We start from the raw sequence: 20,462 nt of genomic DNA on the forward strand, positions 1-20,462 counted from the left end.
TATTTTAAATTTATTATTTACCTTTAGGTACCTATAATTTAGAAATTTATATTTTACTCTAAAAAAATGTGTCATTTACTGAATTAATAAATCTTCTTAAGTTTATTTAGTGTTATTTTCTCTTCATTTAGGTACGTCGTAACTTATCTTGGAAAAATATTTAAGTATGTAAAAAAGATATACTTTTTAAAAATATTACAAAACAATAATGCCTAGATTTTTTTCTCCCTAAAACTACTATGTAGTTTTCCCGTTTCTTAGTAAAATTACGCTGTAGGTGTAGTAAATATACATATTATTACATCGATAATGTAAATTTACATTTTGAATGAATTACAAAAAATGTAAAATTACATGCTTAGTGTAACTTTACTTGTATGATGTATAATTTTACGTTACCCACTGTATGTGGCGACAAAGTAACCAATAATATAATTTTACAAAAAAATTTTGTCAGTGTACAGTAATATACTACTTTTAATTGTTATTTAATATACACCGTAATAAAAAGTATGGTAAAATTCCTTGAACTTTCTATGGTAATCTGTTGGCATGGAATGTTCAAGTAAAATTCATGTAAGATTTATGTAATATTACTTGAACATTTCATGGCAACAGGTTACCATGGAAAGTTCGAGGAATTTTACCATACTTTTATTACAGTGTATATTACCTATATAAAAATACACATTGTATGTCCATTATAAAAGTTCTAAGTACTTTTAAAATTGAAAATTTTGTAATACGTATTTATTAAGATACATGATAAAGTATAAATATTTTTCTTCCAAGGTCGTTATCTACCAGTAACTGATGACCCAGTAGTGGCGATGCTCATAGTTATTTAGATGGTTCCGCTAAATCACTGTTTTCTTCGTAATTTGCATAAACTAAGAACCGTTTTTAAATTATTCACCTAATCGAATTTTGTCAACTATTTATGCCAAGGACTTTTCAACGTAAAATTTATCTTGCAAAATTAAGGTAGCATGCATTCAAATTTACAAACCATCTAAAAATAAATGAACTTAATAACTCATTGTTATATTTTTAGGTTGCATATTATGATAATATGTATATCTCTTACAATATATGAAATATGAAAAGAACCATAGATTAAAAAATTTAATACCATGATGTGAGAACAAAACATAGTTAGCTGGTGTCAGAAAGATGATTCCTGTATTATCCACATACTGTTCACAAACACACCTCTTTCAGATACGTTTTTAGCAATCTATTCTGAATATCAAGTAGGTTAATGCAGGAAGTTTGTTATTGCAAGTTAGTTATCGGGAATTGAATAGATTCCTAGGTACAGTGTTACTGGCTATAAACGTCAACGATCCTATACTTTTTTTATTTTTCAGTTAAAAAAACGTTAAATCCGAAAGTTGTGTCTGTCGAGTAGGAGATGTTTATGAGGATATTGAACTTTGAACAGGGTGTTCTCAAAAAGCGCGACAAACTAAAATATGTTTTTTTTTTTAAACGAAATATTTAAGTATTCGTCCACGTCTTTTCTTCCATCCGTTTAACACAAAAAAAAACATGTAAATGAAATGCAAAAAATTTTATTAATATCTAGAATAAATTTTTAAATTAGTTTTCTTTTAAATCTATTTGTTTAGTTGTTTTATTACGAACACTTTGAAGATAATGGTGTCAAAAGTGCAATATGGACACAAACCATGCCTATTTGAAGGCCAAATCAACCTAACCGAAGCTGAAACTAGTTTTCAGTATAAGCGTATTGTTGAAAATGTTATTAGACGATTGCAGTTAAATTTCGATTCCCTTCCACCTAGTCCACTTAATATCAGAAATACGGAAAACTGCTTTTAATTTTGGTTAGGCAGATCTGGTTATATTCAGCGGGCTGAAAATAGTCCTGATTTAATCCTCCATATACATTTTTGTGGGGTTACCTTGAATATAAACTTTAATGAAGTAGAACCACAAAAGCTTCAAAATATTCGTGATAAAATGAGAACCACGAAATAAGAGCAAAAGCAATAAATACATTAAAATGCAATTACAAGTTATGTACAGAACAAACAGGAAGACATTTTGAACATTTACTTTAGTAATACAATTTGTCACGTTTCATTACACATTTTTCATGTTGATAAGGATAATGGTTAAGCCAAATATACAGCGTATATGTATATACACGGTGTAACCATTAGAAAACCATAAGTTCGGTTTGTTATGTTTTTTGAAAACACTCCGTACAATGTTTAATGTTATCATATAATACATCTAAAATAAAGAATAACACCGTACTTTTATACACTGATAATGAAAACAAGTTCAGAACATTTCTATAAAATTTCGTAAACCTCTTTTGGTTGCACTTAACAATCATATTATTTTTTAAATTATACACTTTTTATTACTTATTACTAGTTTCTGCACATTATTATAAAGGTTTTAAGCAAATTCAAATTCAATTTACAATTTTGTTTCATCAAATGAAGTTGCATAATCTTGAGGCCAAAATTTGATAAGTAGTCCTGATTTATCTTTGCTCAAAGTAGCCTCATTTTATAGGGTGTTCAATTTGAAATAAATTAAAGATAATATTTTTGTCTGCAACGGAACCTAACATTTTTAAAGAAAAAGATAAAGTGGTAAAGACAAAATAAAGAATTGAGTTATTAAATTTTATAATTAACAAAGAAGCAAACATACACTAAACGATTTTTTAAATATCTATCTCTTTCTTATACGTGATTTTGGTTAGTAACATAATGTTTTATCTTGAAATGGGGCCTGGTTATATCACGTTACTGAAGCAACAAGAAATTGTGTATTTTTTACACTATTGTACAACATGTCAAAATTGAAAATAATCGGTTTATTGGTTTCGCAGTTATAAAAATATTTCGTTTTTAACTTCAACTTAAACATCCTGTAACTTGAAGATGCAGTAACCTGTCTAAAGTATAATACTCATAATTTGGCTCAATAGGAGTTATTATTTGTTTCGGAAAGAAAAAAGTTTGATGGGTCACCTAAAGACAAAATGGGCTTAGAAGATTTTTTTGTAAATTAGTCGTATCCTAAGTATGGTATTCGCTAATTCTTCGGTATTGGGATAACAAATGAAATATCCCATACTACATTTCTATGCTTCATAATAAAAAAAAATAAGGAAAAGTCAGTATAGTCGTGTTAGGGTGTAATTTTATATTTGATTGTCTTCTGATTCTGAACAACATTTCTTAACATATGTTTTTATACTTTTAGAATATGAACAGTTTACACTTGAGCAACATTTAAACGTGCAGTTCTTATACCTACATCATGGCAGTTTTTCGATATTTTTTAGTTGACTTCAGGTGATACACTAACGTTTTTAAATTCAAATTTATATGGTACATCAAATAGGAGCATTTTTTGACATATAATTTTGAAATTTTTATATGATAATTCTGAAAACTATATGTATTGGACTTTATCATACAGGAAATTAACCGGTGCTACTAATTAAATAAAAAAAGTATTACAGCCCTAGGAAGATGGGGTTGGAAATCAATATTTTATAAACTAAATTTATGGAATTAAGAAACAGTGCGAAAGAGAGGAACCAAATAAAGTTCACAATTTAAGCTGGATTAAAGGGAAAGAAAGATATAGAGGAAGTAAAAAGTTTTATGTATTTGGTAACATTAATCTATAATAAAATTGAAGTGGCTAGTGAGATAAATTCGAGAATAGCAAAAGGTAGCGTTATGGAGGGGAGACTAAACAAAATTTTAAGATCGAAACAAATATCCAAGCAATCAAAGATAAGGTTATATAAAACGGCATTAAGACCAACAGTATTATATTAAGCGGAAACGTGGACAATGAATACGAGAACCCAGAATCAACTTGAAAGGTGGGAAAGAAGAATATTACGCATAATTTTTGGAGGGGAAAAAGGTGAAAGAAGGATGGGAAAAAAGAACAAACTGTGAAGTATACGAACTTTTTAATGAAACACTGATTAGCGAAATAGTTCGGACGCGCACATTGCAGTGGCTGGGACACCTGGAAAGGATGGGAAATGAGAGAATAGTCAAAACGATAGCAAGGTGCCAGAAAGTAAGAAATGAAGAGGAAGGCCAAGAAGAAAATGGATGGAGGGGGTTGTGGAAGACTTGAAAGATAAAAATGTGGTTAACTGGAGATAAAAGGCTAAGTATAGAATGAGGTGGAAGAAAACCTTAAAGCTATGGGCCTAAACGCCTAAAGCTATTAGCTGTAAATGCTCACCAACGAAAAAGGGTAGAATCAACCCCGGTCTCCCCTGGTCACATGATACCACAGATCTGGGTATGTTAAAGAAACAACTTCATTTGATGAGACAATTTTAAGAACGTTGAATTAGCTGAATACCTTTCAAGTAGAATAAAAATTTTTATAACTAGTTTTAACTAAAATTATTTTAAAATTTATATTTTATTTCTTCAGGCAACATATCTGTATTGCTTTCAAGTAGCTTTAATAATAAACAGGGAAACCATTTCGTCTTATAATAGTACTATTATGTAACATGTTACAGCGAAGACCTTCAGCTTTTAACTTTTTTTTAGTAAATGTAATCAATAATACAGCAAAAAGTATTAATGAAATTTCATTAGTTTTATATCGCGTGATATTTTTTTATCACTGTAAACTTACAGCACTGTGAGAAAATTACAGAATAGCACCATTAGCGTGAACTATTATAAAGCGAAGAAGACTTACCCAGAGAAGAAATCAAATTTCCCCAAAGTTCTGCAGTCTGCCAGGCCAAGAAGAAGAATCCGAAGAACCTTACGATGATACCGTCAACAGCTTGGTCGGTGAGCTTTGCGTAAACCCCAGCGACTTGCGTCAAGTACGTAGCCTTTGACGCCCACATAGGTGCAGCACCGATACCCAGTAACACACCGGCAGGTACGAGAGTATAAAATTTGGGATAAAACTGCGATCCGATGTAAGGAGCGTAACACATCAGCGACAAACATAGGGTCCATTTTACGGTTAATTTTTTAATTAAAAATGTAGGTACGAAGATACAACTAACGACGAGCGCCGCGTATATAGCACAAAGAGATACAGTACCAAGACCGTCCTTAGCGTTAATACTGCTTTGCAAGTTTGCCGTGCCCTGGAAGGCTGTGAATTGAATCATGAAGGCACATGATATAGCTGAGACATTTTTCAATATTCTCCATTTTTCTTTGGTGGGTAATTTGAATTTTCCCTGTTGGGAGGCTTCTTCGTCGGTTATTTCTCGTGGTGGTTTCTTGGGGTCGTCGTTGTTTCCATCGCCTTTGAAGCCTTGATTGTCGTAGCCGCCAGTTACCGATACTGTGTAAACCCCGTCGTCGTTGCGCTTGTTTGCGCCATTCCTATCAGCGCCCGAATTGTCGGGGGACGCGGTCATTTCTTGGCCGCGATCACCCTCCTCGATCTGAAAAAAAAAATGCACCATTAGTTCTGTTACGAAATAATGAAATACAAGATTGTAAAGAGTAATTATGACAAAAAAAATTAGCTCATACAAAAGTGAGTTGTTTTAATTACAAAAAATCATCAAAATTTAACTTTTCTTTTTCGTCAGAATAGAGAAAAAAATGTCACTTTAATATCGGCTAAGCCATGAGAAAATCCTTATTTTCGCATAATTCAATAGAATACTATATTGTTATATTAGGATTAAAAATTTTAATCCGAATAAAACATGCTATTTTTCTCCAACCGAAATCCTCCATTTAATTATTAATTTGTGCTTTGAAATTATTCAAACTAAATTTTGATAATAAAGCAAAGTAGGTTAAGTAGGATATATCGATGTAGAAATAGATACTTTGTCAAACATTAGTCGCCATATTGATAATTAAGTTAATTTGTGATTGTTTGTGGTTTAATTTGCTGAAAACTTTGTAAAAATGGTATCTAATGAAGATTTAGGTGTACCTACCTGAAGAGTGCACCTGAATTTATATTTGATGATCAAACGCTTTAAAAATAAAAGAACAACATTTTCGCCCTAATACTCATATTGAGGGTTGCAGGTGCATGCCGTTTTGATGAATTAGTCAATTTAACAATTGATAATGTTGAAGATGTGAAATCCGCCTTAATTATAAAAATTCTCAATATCAAAACCAATCACGTTCTTTTACTGTGCTGGAAGACAATTATTTTAGTTTTTATCGAAAATATGTTGCTTTACGTTCACCCCGATTGGTAGAACGTCAATTATTTTTCAGATATGTTAGTGGAAAGTGTCATCAAATGATAGTTGGTATTCATAAAATCAGTGCCGTCTCGCAATAAGTGGCAAAATTTTTGAGGCTAGACAACTGGAAAGAGTACAGTGGACACGCATTACCACGAACGTCTGGTACCCTTTTTGTTGACGGCGGTGGTGATCTCACTTGTCTTAAAAGACAACGGGGATGGAGATCGAGCACTGTAGCGGAAGGCTACATTGAAGACTCATTTTTGAATAAAGAACATATTACGAAAAGAATCTTGAAAGTTGATAGTGGTAATGATAAACCAAGCACCGTTGTCATTTTTGATTTCGCAACATCAGAAAATAATATAATTATTAACGAAACTGGACTGCTTCGAGAATTGCTCCAAAAATGAGGGTAGTGGCCGTTTTAGCGGTTTATTTAATTTTAATACTTGTTCAAACTGTGTATTTAATATCAATGTCGATGGATAAACAAAAATTATTGTAAATATTGTTGAATAAACTTTTATAAATTAAAACTTGATTAACACATAATTAAAAGTGTCAACTTTAGCTCCTAGGATTAAAAGTGAATACTTTTATTGCTAAGACACAATTTTTTTCTCAGTAAGGAAAATGTCAACCTTAGAGACTTCTGACAGTCGAAAAATGTTAGTTTTCCAACGGTTGGAGAAAATAGTTATTTATGATACAAGTGTTAAAAGTGGCATTTTATTTTGTGAGTGAAGATGATTAAAAAACGAGCGTAGCGAGTTTTTTAACTTCACGAACAAAACAAAATCACTTTTAACACGTATATCATACACTATTTTTTCTACAAAACAATCGGAGGAACTTTAAACTCAATAAAAATAAGAAATCAAAAAATACCACACAGATCGCAGTGTTTATGAACCAAAATTTTCGTGTTAAAAGTAACTTACTTTTAACACGCGTGTCAAAATATGACATTTTTAACATCAAAAATGACAATTAAAAAGCCCACTTTTAACAGTTTTGTAGAAAAAATATTTTTATTTCTGATATATACAGGGTGTTTCAGGATTAAGTCGACATTAAGAAGATATTCCTCATAAAAAAATAAGAAAAAAATCAAGTAAAATTTTTTTTCCAGAGATGCTTCATTTTCGAAATATAGGGCGTTAAAAGATTTTTTAAAAAATTCGAATTTTTTAAATAACTTCTGTTTTTTTTAGAAAAAAATAATTTTGATGAAAACAATAGACATATTTAAGTACCTAACATCTAATGTGACTATGTCGTAATGCGACCCTTGCAATACTCCTAAATTTTTTCAGGCGGTTTGTAGTCACTTCATTTACTTGTGTATTTTTAAATAAAATAAGAAGGCAAACAATACATGAAAATTTATTTGTACATTGAAACAATCAAAAAATTAACAAAAGTGAATCAAAAATGAAATGATTTAAAAAATATTTTGTTCAAAATGGGCGCCCCTGTAGACAAGCACGACATCTTCTAATTATGGAGGTAGTGGCCGATCGATACTGAATTGAAGTTAATTTTCAACACGCTTGGATTATTCGCTGTCTTAGATTTTCTAGGGTAGCAACTGGCACCTCGTAGATTCTTTGTTTAACAGCACCCCAAATGAAATAATCCATCGGTGTCAAGTCCGGTGAACGTGCGGGCCACGCTGCAGGTCTTCCACGACCAATTCATCTTCTGGGATAATTAATGTTTAACCACTCCCTAACAGATCTTGAAAACCATTTTCAAGGAACTCGGTAAACATGTCAGTATTTAACCGATGCGGAAGGAAGTAGGGACCAACTATAGTGTTGTCCAACACACCCAACCACGTTACATGGTAATTCACGCTGAAAACTTTGTTCCCTTACCGCCCGTGGATTCTCATAGGACCAAATATGGTTGTTTCTTTGGTTTAAAATTCCCCTTCGGGTAAATGTTGCCTCATCTGTCCACATTACTTTTTGCGTAAACTGATCATCATTCTCTACTTGGCTCAACATCCAGTCACAAAACACGCGCCTACATCGTATGTCCTGTGGCAATAAATGTTGTACACGCTAGATATGGTACGCATGGCGTCCATCAGCTCGAAGAGTCCTCCAAATGGAACTTGACGAAATACCTAGCTCATAGCTAGATCTTCTGACACTCGTGGATGGATTTTCATCGAAATGGTTTAAAATAGTATTCGATCTTACTTCGTCCTGAAGTGGAGCAAAATGTCTATCAGCATAAGTTGGAATACCGAAAGAACCAGTTTGTCTGAGACGACTGAATGTCGTTGAAAATGTTTCCTTTGTTGGTAGTCTGCGATGAAGAAATCTTACTACATATTCACGGCGAGCCGCCGTGGCATTTCCATCACAAAAACCATATACAAAGACCATATCAGCATATTCATTTTTCGAAAATATGGACGGCATTATTAAACTTATTTTTATTATTAGTTTTAACGCTTTATCTAATGGATAATTTTGCAACAATTCGCAAAATAACATTTAAAACGTCAAATTAACATTGCTTGACAGCAGACTACTCGAAAATTTTTGTTGAGGTTAATTTTAAAGTTTATCGACAAAATCCAGAATCACCCTTCCGAAAAATCAATTTTGCCATGAAACTATAAGAGTTAGGAAAAAAGTGAATGTACACTTTTTGTCAATAACAAACTGTTCTATCTAAAAACAGCATCATTTTTTATTTTCAGTAGGGCCGTATTAATTTTTTTATAATTTAATGAGTCTGAGTCCCCATAACTCCGCCACTGGTTGCTTGCGGGACTTCTACTTCTATGGAAAAAATGGTATCTTATAAGAAGATGTGTCATGCCAAATTTGGCTTAAATAGCCTTCTTCATTTAGAAGTAATTTAAAAAATTCGGATTTAAAAAAAATCTTTTAACGCCCTATATTTCGAAAATGAAGCGTCTCTGGAAAAAAATTTATACTTGATTTTTTTCTTATTTTTTAATGAGGAATATCTCCTTAAAGTTTGTCGAATTAATCCTGAAACACCCTGTATATGAAATAAAATACAAATAAGTAACTCCTTTCTAGTTACATAAATAAGGCACAATCGTCGATTTCTGATAATAAAAGATGTTTAACCTTGATAATACCAAGGGAGATCTCATATAACAACAATTTTTCCAAACCATTTGAAATTGTGAATGCCTTTCCCAATTTTTTTGGCAGTACCAAAAGGTATTATTAAAAAAACAATCTGATTCTAAAATGTTGAAAGGCACCACTAATTGCTGTTTTATGACTGTAATAAATGAATTTACAGAGCCTGACATTTTTACTCCATTTCTTAATGAATAATTGAAAAATAAAATTCAAATAAGAATGGAAGAAGCAAACGTTTATTTAACAAAAATGTAAAAGACTATTAAATATATGCAGGTATACGAGACATAAATCTGCCGTTTTAAAATGTTGGCAGCCTACGGTTGAATAAAATTTTGTTGCCAATATTACTGTTTACATTGGATCAGTGCCGAAAACAGACACAATTTCATAACTGCGACGACTAACAAATAAAACTGTAGAATATCTCAAATCTTCACACAGAATAGGCTTTTGTGTGAATCCTCTAACACTTTCCTTTCCAGTTCAAATCAAAATGTGTACATATTTTAGACTTAATAGGTCAAGCATTATGACTTTTACAATAACAAAAGTAATTGTGTTATGTGTTTATAGCTCTACCGTTTTGATAATTTTAATGTGAATACAAGTTCATGTTATGACGATATTTTTACATTACGTAAGCTACTGGAAATAAATATAAAGTGATTTTGATAGGTTCAATTGTCGTATTTGAGGCTAATAATACCTATGTTTATATTCTTCATATTATTAGCGTCTGTAAAAAAAGTTGTAACGTGAGTATACAAATTATTTAGTAATTTTCCTAATGTGGGGCAACTAAAATTATTTTCAAGGTATCATTATAGTAAAAAAAGTTACTGAAAACGTTGAATGATATTAACACGTTTTTCGTGGAAATGGACTGATTGATATACGAGGTCTCTTCAGAAAGTAACCGAACTTTTTGAATTAAGCAATAATGGAGATATTTAGTGATATGCAGTTGGCAGTATTGCGTTCCACGTAACCTCATCTGTAACCACAATCATGTTCTTGGATTCTTTTAAAACAAGCTTACGTACATGATGAAAAGTTACGATTAGTTTTCACGATTTAAAAGTGGTCGTTAGTCGATTGAAGATGATCCTCGACCAGGAAGATCTTCGACTTCAACTGATGATTTCCACGTTCAGCAAGTCAAAGGTCTGGTGCGTGCAAATCGCCAATTGACTGTCAGAGAAATTGCAAAAGAGGTTCGCATCTCAACTGGGTCATGCCATGAAATTTTGACAGAAAAATTGAACATGCATTGAGTTGCATTAAAATTTGTTCTCTTTTGATGACGGGACGTATTCGTGAAATGGAAACACCGTTGAGAAAATTGTGTGGATAGAGGAGGACTGTACTTTGAAGAAGGCAAGGACCAATAATGTATAAAATTAATAATACAGTTTTAAAAAAATAAGTACGGTTATTTTCTGGACAGACCTCGTATAAAGTATTCTAGAATTATTAAGCATGTGTCTATATATCGCACAGAAACCTTCCTTATCAATACTTTCTACAAATTGATTGTACGTATTTTTGTTGCTAAAACGAAAATTCAGTTTAGATTAACAATTTGTATCAATAATAATTTGCCGAACCAAATAAATATAAGATACATCGAGCAAATACAAACACGAACAAAGAAATATGTCCATTTATATTCTGGAACAATAATGGGAGGTCAACGATCTATGTGAACAATTTATTGTCTTTATTTTTGTGAATGTTTAGTACTCGATAAAATTCTTATACCTATATAACATTAATTCTAACAATCTGTATTAAACATTGTCGAAATTAAATGTTTTGTCTATGACCAGTTAATAATTCCACAAAATATTGAATTTACACTGTTAACGTATTATTACAGGTAAAAGAAACAAAAAATCTGTATTATCTTTCTCTGAAGAAATTAATTACTTTGTCAGTTACGGACGGAAAATTTCATTAATAAGTAAATCAATAAAGTAAATTCGAAAGTAATCACAATCCAGCACCTATTTGTAACAGACGTCCACATCAAAATAACGCGAGCTGTTAGTTAATTATATTTGACGTGACACCTTAGACTGTTACCTACATGTGTATCAAGTTATAACAGCAGTATTTTAAAAACTACATTAAATATTAACAAATTTCGCTAAGTGCAAATAAATGCGCACTGTTACATGTTTTTTAGCAGTCCCAAACCACAAATTGTTAACTCTTTGCTGTTTATGGAAAGATGTCCCATTTGTCGTAACTAAAGATTTTTAGCATGAGTGGACCAAGTCATCAAACAAGGTGGTGATATTGCTTTTGATACGTTCCATATAAGATTTTTAAAATTTGATTGGTCATGAGATCCTACACAAAAATCTGTGCTAGACGGATAATAAGCGACCAATGTAAACAAGTGTTGTGGGAACTAGTGGAGAGTCCTATGAACTCGGAATACAAATTTTGCGTGGAACTGGGGAAAACTTTCATGGAAACGTTTCAACTTTTGAAGCAAGCTTACGGAGATGATGTTCTGTGTCGTACACAGTGTTACGAATGATTTTCACAATTTAAAAGTGGTCGTCAGTTAATTGAACGTGATTCTTGACCAGGAAGGCCTTCAGAAAGTCAAAGATCTGATGCGTGCAAATCGCCGATTGACTGTCAGAGAAATTGCAGAAGAGGTTAGCATCTCAAGTGGGTCATGCCATGAAATTTTGACTGAAAAAATTGAACATGCATCAGGTTGCAGCAAAATTTGTTCCTCGTTTGATGAAAAATCATGTGGTTTGTCGGTTGCTCCTTGAACAATTCAATGACGATGAAACATTCATTCAAAGAATCATAAAGGCCGATTCTCACTTATGGGTTTTCACCCCGGGTTTTAACCCTGCATTAAAACTCTGGGACTTTTCAGTACACACTTGTGCGTTATGAGTCTTGTAAAAAAAACTCTGGGTGTTTACCCTTGAAATTAAAACATGTTCTATTTTTCTGTTGTGGGTGACAAGTTTTTCGTGAAAATTCACTAGATTTGTGAGTTGGTAACGTGCTTTTGACAAGTACTAGGGATTTTTTTGTTTTGCTGGCGTTACTTATAACACCACAGTTTTTATGTTTATGTGTTTATAATCTAGGGTTATGGTTATTTATTGTTATTTATAGGGTGATAGTTGTAGAATAAAAAAAAAAATTTCGTGGCTTACGAGTGAGAACTATTAAATGTGGTACAGGAAAAAGCAATAAAAATGAGTGAAACCTGTGAAACTGCAGCAAATGGAAGATTAGAGGATAGATTTATTTGGGAGGAGATTGTTATGGCTTTAATAGAGTTGTACCAAAATTAACCTATTTTATACAATGTAAAACACGTATAGTATAGCAATAAAGTAAAAAGAGAGGCTGCAATATGGTCAATTAAAGATGAGTTATCAAAGTTGCCCTCGTTGAGGCATTATTATGCTTGCTGCCCTACAGATTATTGTAGTTAGCAATATTACTTCTTTTGGTTCGATAACAAGCTTTTTAATATTGTTATATTTATGTTATATTTAACAAGGGAACAATTAAACTAAACTAAATTTTCTCGCTCAGCGTCGACAACTGTCAATGCCTATCAACACAGAACATAAAAACAACTAGATTTGATCCAACTACACCAACCCTTGAATAAACTCATAGTCATAAATATGCATGCGTACGGGATTTCACCCTCGACCTTGGAAAAACTTTTGCTAACAGCTGATGGGTTCACATAAAACCCAGGGGTCAAAACCCTGCTAAAAACTCCTAGGTGCGAATAGGCCTTAACGGGAAAAAGTTGGGTTTATGGCTACAACATTAATTGTGAGACGAAAGTTCAATCATCACAGTGGATTAGCAAAAGATTTCTAAGCCCCAAGAAAGCACGTTAACCTCAATCAAATGTCAAAGAGAACGGTGTTGTGGCGAGACAACTCATGATTCTTGCACCGTGACAATACGCCCTTATAATCAGATTATTGTCCTTGTTCACCCTCCTTACTCACCAGACTTTCGCCACTTTCAGACTAACGATGATATTAAGGCTAAATCGTCATAGACTTTAAAGGTCCTTTCAAATGAAGCTCACTGCTTCGCGAAATGGAAACATCGCTAGGAAAATAATATGAATACGGGGGGGTTAGTACTTTGAAGGAGACAATGACCTATGATGTAAGTATCTAAAATTAGTAATAAAGTTTAAAAAATAAAGTTCGGTTATTTTCCAATAGAAATAAATATAAATTAATTTTCGTAATGATTAGGCAAAATTTTTAATTGGTTACATTGTTCTTGTTTAGAAGCAAAACGGGTACTAGATATTGGAAAACTCTTGTATAAATTGAATTTATGAACGTAAACGAGTACTTTATTACATAGTATTTGTTATTACGTTCGATAAATTATATTCTTTTTAAATGCAAATGATTTGTAACACTCCTATAGAACGATTACAATATGCAGTAAGAATTTGATATAACAGTAACTGTTTACAATATTTAACATGTCAATACAAAGTACCAAATGAGATTCACCAGTCCGATAAAGATCATCAGGAACGTTCGTTAAGATAATTTGCCGTAGGAAACATTTTGCTTTAACAGTTACCAACTAGGAGTACCATTATATCTCGTATAATGTGGGTGCTTAAAGTTTGCATTTTTCAAGGTCGACCAGTTCTACACGGGCAACAACCCCGCGCACCTAATACAACCATATGAAAAGATAAATACGGTCTGAAATGGAAACAAAAAGTGAGTCAACTTTTTAGAACTGAACATCGTGGTCCAAAAAGATAACGTTCTACGGTTTTCTTGTATTCGAAGGCTATTTTTGGAACGTCAGGCGTGCTGCATGCTAAAATTACTGACGAACAAGGAATACACCGAAGCTGTATAACTGGTAGATATAAATAAACCAATCAAGATGCATCTTAAGACGATTTACGTCTATCTTAAGATAATGTGCCGTTGCTGTAAAGCGACTCGACTCTGTGGACGGTTGCCCCTATAACCCAACATAAAATACTTTATCCTCGTTCTCGGAACAGCCTTGTCAGATATGAAAAGAAAAAGTGTATTATAGGCACTGTCCAAATCTATTCTGAGTAGCAAATCAAGTAGAACCAAATAAAAAATGATAAATAACAAGTAACTAAAAAAAAACGTTTTTATCTATTACCCTCTACTGAAACATAATAAATTAATTCGCCTTATTTGTGACATTTCTTAAATTGTTTTTTTTTTCACTGGTATTTGGTTGCAATGTAATATAAAAATGAGAAAAGAAATTCAGATTTTATTATTTAAACACTGCCCTAAAATGTTGCCGATAGAATATTTAAATTACGGAAAACAGAAGAAAAGACAAGAAAAAGAAATTATATCCCTACACGACAAAATTTCAATACGTGTATAAGATCCTAATCTTCCTACACAAGTATGCATCCTATTCCATACTTCTGTTGGATCTGGATTCCTTACATGAATTCGATTCGATAAAAAAATAACGAAGAAATTAAAAAACAATCATTAAGAAAATAATAGTATTGCTACATTTTGAAAAAGAGAATACTAAAAAAAAACTAAAAGAATTACTAAACGGAAGAAACGTCTGGATCCTTTTATCTTCAATCATCAATATCTCGGCGACAAATGGTCATTACAGAGGATTGAAGGGCAGTTTCGAAAACTAGAATAAATTTCCTATAACATGCTGCCGCAACTTTTCGGAAAAAAAATTATTTTCATCTTTTACACGAATTTTAAAAACAGGAAAAAAGAGTAATTTATGGTTTTTTAGATAATTGACGGCTAAATTAGAAATATTCACGTATAACGTTAAGATTGACTTTTACAGTTCGATATATCCAAAAGAACTCTGTGAAGTTTCATCATGATCTAGCGAACCGTTTCTTTGTTTCAAACAGTCAAACCTTTGAAAACATTTTTTGAGCTTAAACACTTCATAATCATGATTAAAATGGAGAAAAAATTTTTTTGAGGTTTTCTCACATTTTTACCGCAAATAACGTCTAAATTGATGAAAAAAAAAAAAAAAAAATCGGATAATTTTCGAAAATAGATTTTCTTTGTGTTTTTGGAAAACTTTCCGGACTTTAAAGAAAACAAAATCCAATTGTTTCCAGCACGATTCGGCTTTTCCATGTTTCTGTTCATCAACTTTTAATTAAATTAAAATTAAAGTTTATGACCCAAACCAAATTTCGATCCCGATTCATACCGTTTATTGAGATAAATTTCTAATTAATTTTTGTGCAGTCTATAATCACTTAAAACAGTTTTTTTCAAATCTACCCTTTTTCTTTGAAAAAAATTTCAAAATTTTTAATTTTTTTTCATCAATTTAAACGTTATTTGCGGTAAAATTGTGAGAAAACCTCAAAAAAACTTTTTTCTATTTTAATTATGATTATGAAATGTTTTTTTCAAAAGTTTGACTGTTTGAAACAAAGAAACGGTACGCCAGATCGAGATGAAATTTCACAGGGTTCTTCTGGGTATATCGAACTGTAAAAATTATGCTTAACTTTAGTCATTTCGTGAATATTTCTAATTTAGCCGTCAATATTCTAAAAAACTATAAATTACTCTTTTTTGAAGACAAAAGGATCCTTTTCCATTAAAAGTCCCATATTTCGATGAAAAATGGTCGTATCGAAATTAAAAATAAAAGGAAATTGAAGCTGAATAAACAAGCTATCTGGTTTATGCAATGGCTTAGCTGAAAAAAATTTTTCCAAGTCCGTGGAGAAAAAAAAATTTGCAAAATTTTTTTGTCCCACTATTAGAATGCATGATAATTGTAGCTCCTAAAAAATTTCTACCGAAAGATCTAAAAGCTAGAATCTTAGAGCTTCAAAATACTTTTATTAATTCCAGATATAACCATTTTTCACTTAAATACAGTCTGTCAAAAATTTCGGAAATTCTTTTGTCTCTAATTTTTTGCATTCGTTTATTGTTCGGTCATCAAATGAGAAATAAATTTTGGTGTAACTTTATGCATCTTCAACTTTTTAGGCAAAATTTCATGGCAGGACCCAACTGAGATGCTAACTTCTTCTCCAATCTTAGGGAGTCATCAGTTGAAGTCGAAGGCATTCCTGGTCGAGGATCATCTTCAATTCACTAACGACCACTTTCAAATCGTGAGAACCATTCATAATATTGTGTACGACCCAGAGCAATATCTCCGTAAGTTTGTTTCAAAAGTTGTGACGTATCCGTCACTAACACTTAAACATGTTGCACCCAAATAATAACATCACGAAAACTAAATGAGGTTATGCGCAACAAAATACTGCCAACAGTGCCAACTGCATATCACTACAAATTTCCATTAGCGCGCAATTCAAAAAGTTTAGTTATTTTCTCAATATACTTCGTATTTATCATTTTCTCTTTTAAAAGTAGGCAAAACTAAGTTTATTAAAAACAAATCCTGGCTAATTTGTATGCCGCTGGGATTTATTTATTATTTTTTTAATAAGTGAAGTAAACTACATAAAAAACTATATGAATTATTTCTTTGTAAATGCGGCAAACAAAATGTAGTTGGTATCAGAATAGCACAAAAGGAATAAACTCCACGCAGGCATACTAATTTTTTGATATTTGCAACGTAAAAATATCACTAGTATCATTTTTACAGTGTCGTAATTAATACAACGAAATAGAGAGTAATTTTCTGAATGTGTAAATAATGTAATTAGTTATGTGGGTGAAGGCTGCAACAAAATTATTTAGAATTGATTTAATTGCACATTTTTTATAAAATAATTCCTCTATACTTGCATTTAAAGGAAAAAGTTTAAAAAATGTTATTATAAATCACTAAAATAACAATTCTGGTACATAAAATGACCGCTCTATATAATTTTTGTAATAGAGATTCAAACTTTTTCATATTCTCTCAGGTTATTATTTTTAAAGGCTATGACTGCTGCGTGCGCATCTTTCGGCAACCTTGGCACTCGGTGGCACGGAAGTGTATAATAGCATGTTTCCGACACTCGAATTAACGATAATAACAAACTAATATGGGAACGTATATTTTTTATTGTATCTATCGCAGTTAATTTTCTAAGTAATCTACCTCAACGTTATGAAAATCGATACAACGGTTAACCTTCATGCACGCTTTATTTCTACATCTCCAGATTCGTCTTCATGGTAAATATTTTTTACACTTTTATAGACACACCGGAACTTACTAGGCAATTGCACTACCGGTTCGGGAAATCTCAAGGAATCCTGAATGAAATGTGAGAAAAACGTATTTTGTTTCATTTCTTGTTATTACGAGGACGCACACAACCATCATTTTTTTTTTCGTCTGTTATTACTGTCATGTTAAAGATACTACGTCAAGATTATTATAGAGAAAGTAAAGGTGTGTTGTTATTTCACCTACATGCATCATGTATTGTTACCGTAAACTATAAACGATGTCATACCTTATACCACCTACCTCTCGAACATTAATATATCGGCAAACATTTCTATTTAAATTTAGACGGCGATTATTTGTTTATTTGTTACCTGAACAAATAGGAAGCAAAGCAGTAACAGAGTAAATAGTCCAATTAATAAATAAGTAGAGCTTACAAAAAAATACCACCTGGAAACAAAAAATATGGCGATATATAAAAAAAATTCTAAGAAAGATAGTGTATTTTTCCTGTGGTGCATAAACGGCGAAGTTAACCTAAAAAGTTCATAAAAGTAAAAAAAAACGAGTTTTCGCTAATAAAAAAAACTTAAAACTCCAATCAAAAAAAGTTTTATGAGAAAGTTGTAGCTATTGAAAAAACCTATCGATTCGTATTTTTAAAGAAAAAATATTTAAGGAAAGAAATGAGCCCTGATTCGTTTCTCTACAACTATTTGTCGAGCAAGAAGAGCCGATTTTCGAGACAAAGTACCTTGTTTTCGAAAAATCGATATAACTCGAAAAATGTTTAATATTTTTTATTCTAAAAAAGTACTTTTTTTGTTTGCCGAGGGCTACATTTACAGCAAGTAACAAGTATCAAAACATTAATTTGCAGGAGATACGGCAACATAAAAAAAAGTCGATTTTTGACAGTTTTTTCGATATATCTCGAAAAGTAATATAGCAATTGATATATTTAAAAATACGAATCGTTAAATTTTTTTAATAGCTACAAATTTCTCATTTAAAAGAAGTTATCCTACGTTCAAGAAAACCTTTTAGTGACCAAAAACAGTGTTTCATGTCGAATCTCTAAAGGATCGTAGAACATTTAGGGAGAGTTTTAGAAAAAATATTGCCTTTTTTTATTTTGACAACGGGAATTAGTTCAGAAAATTTGTCATAACGTCGCTGTCATCCTCTGCATAATTATTATGAAATGCTTACGAGATCTGATCAGAAAATTACACGCTAATGGAGATATTTAGTGATGTGTGGTTGGCAGCATTGCGTTGCGCATAACCTCCTCTATAAAGACATGCTCTTGGATAGTTGATTTCTCATTTAGTTTTTGTGTATTAAGTGACGATTTTTGAAATGTGCGATTTTCTGGAACAACGACACATCGTACAATTTTGCGTGATACTGAGGAAAACTTTCACGGAAACGCTTCAACTTTTGAAACAAGTTTACGGAAATGATGCCCTGGGTCGTACACATTATTACGACTAGTTTTCAAGATTTAAAAGTGGTAGTTAGTCAGTTGAAGATGATTCTCGACCAGAAAAGCCTTGGACATCAACTGATGACTCCTACGTTCAGAAAGTTAAAGATCTAGTGTGTGCAAATCGCCGATTGACTGTCAGAGAAATTGCAATTGGGTCATGTCATGAAATTTTTACTGAAAAAATGACGTTTGTCGGCAAGTCCTTGAATAAACCAATGACGATGAAACAAAGGATCATAATGGGAGACGAAAGCTAGGTTTACGACTAGGTACGACATTAAGGCAAAAGTTCAATCATCACAATGAATTGGAAATGATCTCCACGACCCAAGAAAACACGTCAGTCTCGATCCAATGTCAAAGTTACTTTTTCGACTTTAATGGAATTTTGATTTTTTTCCGCAAAGAGAGACCAGAGTTGTAGCATGACATGGTCCTCGCACCGCCTAAAAACCTGATCTAATAAACCTAAATTCACAAACTAAACCCTCATATAGGTTTAGGTTTCATGGGTTTAGGTCTTATAATTTAGGTTTTATGGGTTTGGGTTTCGTTGGTTAAGGTTTTGTGGGTTTAGATTTTATTGGTTTAAATTTTATGGGTCTGGGTTTTATGGGTTCAGATTTTATAAGTCAGGGTTTTGTGGGTTTGGATTTAATGGATTTAGGTTTATTAGATTAGGTTTTTAGGTTTATGGTTTCAAGAATTTGTGGATGAAGGGTTTACAATTAACTGGATTTAAAATTTATACCTTACATTTGTTATATTCGCTAAATATACAAATTTTGTGTTATCATTTATGGGAAACATTTCTAATTGTAGTTTATAAGAGTATTTAAAATATCGCAAGTTGAGATCTTAAAATATCGCAATTGTCACAGTGACATATAAGAAAGCGGACATAATTACAAGTGTTTAAAAAAATATATTCCAATTTGGACAACTTTTACCACCTCGCACGGAATTTTGAGCATTTTCGCCCATTTCAAATTAAGCTGTCTGTCCAAGACTGCTTGGCGAAATGAAAACACCGCCGGGAGAAGTGTGTGAATAGAGGAGTGGAGTGCTTTGAAGGAAACAAGATCTAATAATGCATATAATATTAATAATAAATTTAAAAAAAATAATGTTCGGTTATTTTCTGAACATAACTCATATTTACCAAAAACAAGTAACATGCAACAAAACAATTCTATTTGTTATAATTATTTGCGTACTTTGTAACTTGTTCTAATGTTGTTTATGACTAGTAGATTGGAAAGAGATAGGGCACATCTGTTTCAAGAATTCAGTTCTATTTTTGTGTTTAATCATGCTGCAACGATCTTACCCGGAATCAGCGATGTTACGTAAATCCGGATATTTGGTGTAATTGTTAACACATTGGATTATTTGGAAC

The 20,462-nt window shown here is 32.0% G+C and overlaps 1 protein-coding gene across 3 annotated transcripts in view; it reads right to left on the reverse strand.

The window, feature by feature from the left end:
• LOC108915469 (UNC93-like protein) overlaps positions 1-20,462 on the reverse strand; it is a 107,582-nt gene that overhangs the window by 36,153 nt on the left and 50,967 nt on the right. For all 3 annotated transcript variants that reach the window (XM_018721503.1, XM_018721504.2, XM_018721502.1), the window contains exon 2: positions 4,738-5,449. In XM_018721503.1, coding sequence (XP_018577019.1) covers positions 4,738-5,422 — 685 coding nt within the window. In that variant the 5' untranslated portion in view covers positions 5,423-5,449. The remainder of the gene's footprint in view (positions 1-4,737; positions 5,450-20,462) is intronic.

This window comes from Anoplophora glabripennis, unplaced genomic scaffold (assembly GCF_000390285.2).
Source record: "Anoplophora glabripennis isolate ALB-LARVAE unplaced genomic scaffold, Agla_2.0 scaffold737, whole genome shotgun sequence".
Taxonomy (NCBI): Eukaryota; Metazoa; Arthropoda; class Insecta; order Coleoptera; family Cerambycidae; genus Anoplophora; species Anoplophora glabripennis.